This window comes from Miniopterus natalensis, chromosome X (genome assembly GCF_054644295.1).
Source record: "Miniopterus natalensis isolate mMinNat1 chromosome X, mMinNat1.hap1, whole genome shotgun sequence".
NCBI classification, from domain to species: Eukaryota; Metazoa; Chordata; class Mammalia; order Chiroptera; family Miniopteridae; genus Miniopterus; species Miniopterus natalensis.
The window spans coordinates 4,505,710-4,511,709 of record NC_142103.1 but is presented as its reverse complement, the minus strand read 5'-3'; the positions used below and the strand labels follow the sequence as shown (position 1 = coordinate 4,511,709).

The 6,000-nt window shown below is 33.6% G+C and overlaps 1 protein-coding gene across 1 annotated transcript in view; it reads right to left on the bottom strand.

Moving 5' to 3' along the window:
- Nucleotides 1-269: 269 nt before the first annotated feature.
- Nucleotides 270-6,000, bottom strand: part of MCF2 (MCF.2 cell line derived transforming sequence) — a 60,968-nt gene continuing 55,237 nt past the window's right edge. The window contains 3 exon segments of the mRNA XM_087813296.1: nt 270-1,333; nt 4,042-4,142; nt 5,037-5,149. Coding sequence (XP_087669422.1) covers nt 1,293-1,333; nt 4,042-4,142; nt 5,037-5,149 — 255 coding nt within the window. The 3' untranslated portion in view covers nt 270-1,292.

The window sequence follows — 6,000 nt, the reverse complement described above, 5'->3', positions numbered from 1 at the left end:
GATTTTAATTTCATTGTGTTGTTATTTTTGCAGAAGCATTAAGTGAAATATCAAATATATGGGCATTTTCATGAGTGAATTATAAATCAACCATCATAAATTCTGGCAAGTGTACATTAGAAGCTTTATAATTTGTAGGTGCCTTTGAATAAAATATAACTGGTTTGTTATACAAATTGTTACATCAAACGATACCACTGGCATAAACTATGATGTTGATATGACATACAAACCTATTTAAAAGATAAAATACTTATTATATAGTTATTGAATTTACTGTTTATTGTAACACATTTCATCAAAAAAAAAACATGCATGTAATATGCCAACTTGATAATAAAACACTACAGTCCGTGATTCAAAAGGCAGCAGTTTCAAACCATTGTCTTCAGTGGTCCTTGACATAAAACACTCCAAGCATAAATTCAACACTGCATGCAAGAACTGGCCCTGTGCTTTAAAACAAGTCATCACACTGTTTACATATATAAAAGAAAGACATCTACAAATGTATTATTAAAAAAAGACAACGTAGGAAGAAACACAGTATAACTAAAGAAAACCTTTACTAGAACAGATTTTTCCAGAAAATTCAAAAGCAAGTAAAGACACTAGAAAGTAGAGCTTTGTTATAGGAACACCTCTTGTACATATCTGAATATTTAACTTAAAGCTGACATGTGTCTAAATTGCAATGCATAAAATGTAAACTTCAACACATTTTAACTACAGGATTTTTAGCTTTGGATCTTTTTAAAACTCTAAGACAGCCCTGAAAACCCTAAATACCAGTCAAAGTGCAACAGACGTCCTTCAAAACATATCCCTTTGGTACATTATAGTCACATAGATAATATAATTAAATAATAAAACAAACTATCAGTTAACAAAGTGGTTAAAAATCTCTGATTATCTCTCCTCTCTCTTTGGATTTTTGTTTTGTTCCTGAAAAGTTACCAACAAAATTACAGGTAAAGGCTTTCACCTGTAAATGTTCAAAATAATTGACTTATAGTTTTTTAGATGGAATCTAAATGCATGTTATGAAAAAACCTATTCGGAAACAAAGTAACACTGCACTTTTTACAGTGTGAAGATGCTTCTTGCAAGAATGAGACAAACTGCGAAAGCTGAAGTCCACCTCAGTCCTGAGGAAAGTCTGTAATGTCATGGGCAGCATAGGATCATCCTGACTCTTGTGCTGTTTACCTGAAACACTTTTAAGAAATATAATCTAGTTCACACCGCCAAAGGAAATCTTAATTTTAAAAGTCTATTCATTCTCCTTTAATTCAAGGGGAACTTATTTTCCTTGAGTTACTCAGAGCAGCATCTACAAAATAATGAAGAATGATGTTAATATTCAAGTGACTTTTAAAACCAAAAATGTTGTCTGTGCTATGATTTCTAACACTAATAATAATGTACAAGATGGAATCAGTGTAATTTGAGGGAAAATGTGATTCATTACAGCTACATAATTGGCTTTTGAAAGTATTCCAAATGTTAGTATCTTAGATTTTATCTTATTCTAACAGGCATAACTTTTCAACATTGTAAAGTACTTGATTCAGCATGTGCAATGTTTTTTTGTATTTGATACTATTTTCTGGTTGGTGCTCTCTCTGCCCTATATAAAGAAAGAAATTGTTAACCACTCAGCCATGATGATATTGTCCTGGGTTTGCTTTTAGAAGCTTTATTATTCTAGCTTTTATGTTGAGGTCTATGATCCAACTCAAATGTGTATGAAGCAAGGTGGAGGGATGGATATCCAGTTGCTCCAGCACCATTTGATTAAACAAACTTCCTTTCCCTATTCAGTTGACTTGGCACCTTGATTGAATGTTAATTGATAACGTATATGTGGGTCTACTTCTGAAATCTCTATTTTTCTACACTACACTACATTTACTGTAGCCTTATAGGATATTGAAATCAGAGTAGTAAGTACTCCAAATTTTGAGATTTTCTAGATTCTTTGCCTTTCTGTATACATTTTAGAGTAAATTTATTTTTACTTTTTTCCCCCCAAAAGGGCCTGCTGAGATTTTGATTGTGTTAACTCTACAGGTCAATTTAGGGATAATGGGCTTCAAGATTTCCAGTTCTTGAACATGGTATCTCTCTCTCCCTTTCTTGGGTCATTTTAAGTGGATCTAAGCAATGACTTGTGATTGTCAGTACAGAAGCCTTAGACATTTGTTGTTAGACATTTCTATTTTATGTTTTATATTACTGATGTAAATGGTGGTGTTTTTCGAAGTTTCATTTCTTAATTCTTTGCTGCTAGGGTATAGAATTAGTTTATTTTGTATAATGACTTTGTATACTATGGCCTTATGAAATTCATTTATTACTTCTAGCAGGGTCTTTTTTTGTGTATAGATTCCTAACAACTTTGTACATACAAATGACTGGCTAAGCACTACAGCGTTGCCTCTTCTTTTCTAATCTTTTTATCTCTTTGAGTTATTGCACTGGCTAAGATTTCCAGTATAAATGTTGTATAGAAATGGTGAGAGTGGATATCCCTGGCTTCTTCTAAATCTTAGGGGAAAACTTTCAGTCTTTAACCATTAAGTATGATGTTAGCTGTGGTTTTTCGCAAGTGTACATGATCAGATTGAGGCAATTCACTTTATTCCTAGTTTGGTGAGAGTCTTCATCATGAATGAGTATAGAGTTTTGTCAGGTTTTTTTCTGTATCTACTAAAATGATTACATAAACTCCCCTTCATTATGTTAATATGGTGAATTGTACTGAATTTTAAGTGTGCAGTACAAGTATTTAATGCTGTAAATTTCCTGCCCTCCTCAGCTGCATCCACCAATTTTGATGTTGCATTTTCATCCAACTTGAAATAATTATAATTTCTCTTGTGCTTTTTCTTTGTCCCATATGTTGTTTAGATTTGTGTCATTTAATACCCAAATATTTAGGGATTATTGATTTCTAATATAATATTTTTTGAGAATTTATATGATTCCAATCTTCTGAAATTTATCGAGATTTATTTCATGACCTAGCATATGACCTGTCTTGGTAAATGCTTCATGTATACTTAAAAATAATGGTGTGTTCTCCATTTGTTGTGTTTTAATAAATGTCACTTAGTTCAGGTTGTTGATAGATCAATCTTCTGATTGCTAATTATCTAAACAATTCCATAATTCAATAATTATCTAAATAATTCAATAATTAGTGCAGAAAACCTTTGAAAGGTGACCCAGATTTGGAGTACCAAAAGAACAAAAACAAGAAGTGACTATTTGTGGGGTTCCCATGTGACCCAATATTTATATTGAGCCCTATCAATCTTAGATTTTATTTCATGTCATAAATGAAATTTGGAACCAAGTAAGTTACTCCTGGTCTAAAAGATTCATCTAAATACAATGTACCATTACCTAGAATTTAAATACAAATCAAAAACTAGAAATTCAAAGGAAATATAATGTACATATAGTAATCTTGTTCACAAACAAGTCTTTTATTTTTTTTGTGTGCTGCCTTTTTATACATATCTCAGTATCACTCAGCATGAAAATCTACAAAAATACTGCTTTGTATATAGAAATTTTATGTATCAAGGGTTGGGTTAATAGAAAGGACCATTAGGTTAGTTCTCATTGCTTCATACTGCCTTCACATATTAAATCTTGGGCACGGGCACAGACACAGAAAAGTTTGTGTGTAGCAGAAACCTACCCTAAGGAAAGAACATCTTCCGTGAACTGAGTAAAAACACACTGCTAAAACATTCTTGGATAGTAAAGCTGGTACTTTGAAAGTATTTTATCAGTATTTAGTTCTGAAGGATCTCTTGTAAGACACCACAGTATCTGAAACTCTCTTTCAAACCTATCAACCTTATAGGGAAAAGTTTAACATGTTTATTAAACCCTAGCTAGCACAGTAGGCTTGCAGCTTTATTTCTAAGTGCAAGGATGTTCTTACCCTATGCCAATTGCATGTTTGGTAAAGATTTACAATTTTTAGCCTTTAAACAAATAGTATACTGTCTGTTCATATTATACCTGTAACTTTGGTATTCCAAAACCTATAGTCACCGATTAAAATCTGCAAACCATTCCCTGGAATCAGCCCTTCTTTTCTTCTGTTTAGATTTTCCACCAACCTAAATAATAAATGAATTAGTAGCCAACAATGGTAATATAAGCTAATAAAAAACAAAAACATTGCATTGCAGCTCAAATTTTCAAAGCTATTGCACATATTCAAAGACCTTCATGACACTGTTCTTGAGTCTTTTGAGTAACCTACAAAGGACTGAGGTTACTAGCAAAAGTGCTTATTATTTTAATAATACACCATTCATTTTCACCCTCGTGTGTATACTCTTCCATCTTTAGGGTCAGAGTACATGGTCAATGTAGCATTTCAGTTAAAGTTATTGACACAATGAAAGAATAATTTCATAAATTTTCCAAGATTTATGGAAGCTGTATTCATTCCTCTTCCAAACAATAGTCCTTCCTGCTTTGGGTTCTCTAAAGTTAAATGGCATATTTGGCAGAACCATCTTTGCAATTGGTGCTAAATGAAGTCAAACGCATAGGATAGGATAAGTCTAAAAAGTCAATATTTGAACTGATAAAGAGAAGTGTGGCTTTGTTGTAAAGGAGCAAAGAATGGTCCCCGGCACATAGTAGGCATTCATTAAAAATGTGATGATTTAATGAATGAATTAAATTACCACATGTAATGCAATCTATAGCTGTTACAAAGCCAGATGTATCAGCTAACATCTGAGCCAAAGGTAAAGCACAAAAGAGCATGCAGACTCACAGCATTTCATTCTTTCAAAGTATTTTTCACTCACCAAAGGTTAACATTCCTTTCAGTGAGCTATATAGGCATGGGTGAAGCAATGAAAATGAAACACTGATAAGAAATGTGATATTTCTGCTTCCTAAGACTGTGTAACAAAGATACAAGTAAAGCAGAACATTTGATTAGATACCCATGTGCCCCAGGTGGAGGTCATCATAGGCATGGAGAACGCACCTACCATTGACCCTCAGCATCCTCATGGAGAAGCTGAACGACATCTCCATTTCTAATCAGGAGGTCTTCTGAGCCTCTTTTCCTGCAATCTGCTAGGGCTTTATATTTGCCTGCTGACTGTAAGGTTGTTTTGAAAAATTACGTTATAAACTTGATTGCAAAACTACTTGCACAACTGCATGCTCTATGACAAACAATTCACATGGTACTTCAATGGTAAATGCGATAGCTGCAGCAGCTTTGCAGGAACAAACATGGAGCAGTTTGTGATGGGAAAAAAAGCAGAACATGTGTTTATTTAGCCTGAAGAACTCACTTTTATTTGCAAAAAGAATTACACCATGAACTACACAGAAAATAACAGAGCACAACTAATTTAAGTTACATGAATCATAAGCATATATCAAGAAACAAAACATTAAAATAATTTTTAAATAGTTATTTGCAACCTGCTCTCATGGAAAATTTATCTTGGCACACACAAAAGGCAATGGCCCTGAACAAAGATTTACTAATGCCCCCAAAAGGATTTCTAGGCTGTATGCTGTTTGGTATACAGGTAAAAATAATGGGCACAAAAGCTTTGGGTCCAATAAAAGTAGATTAAATGTTGTGCATTACATGGCCTTAATCTTTTTGCAGCTATATATATTTTTTAAAGGATTAAGGTGTTTTATATTAATTTTACAGAGCGAGGAAGGGAGAGGGGGAGAGAGAGAAACACCGATGTGAGAAACATCCATCGGTTGCCTCCTGTATGCACCCCAACTGGGGATTGAACCCACAACCTGGGGATGTGCCCTAACTGGAAATAGAATCCAAGACCCTTCAGTGCATGGGACAATGCTCAACCAACTGAGCCACACCAGCCAGGGCTGCAGCTGTATTTTTAACTTGATTCATTAATAAGCTAAGTAAACCAAGGTATACTGATTGCATTTGGTTACAAAGTAGATGAAGAAGAAATA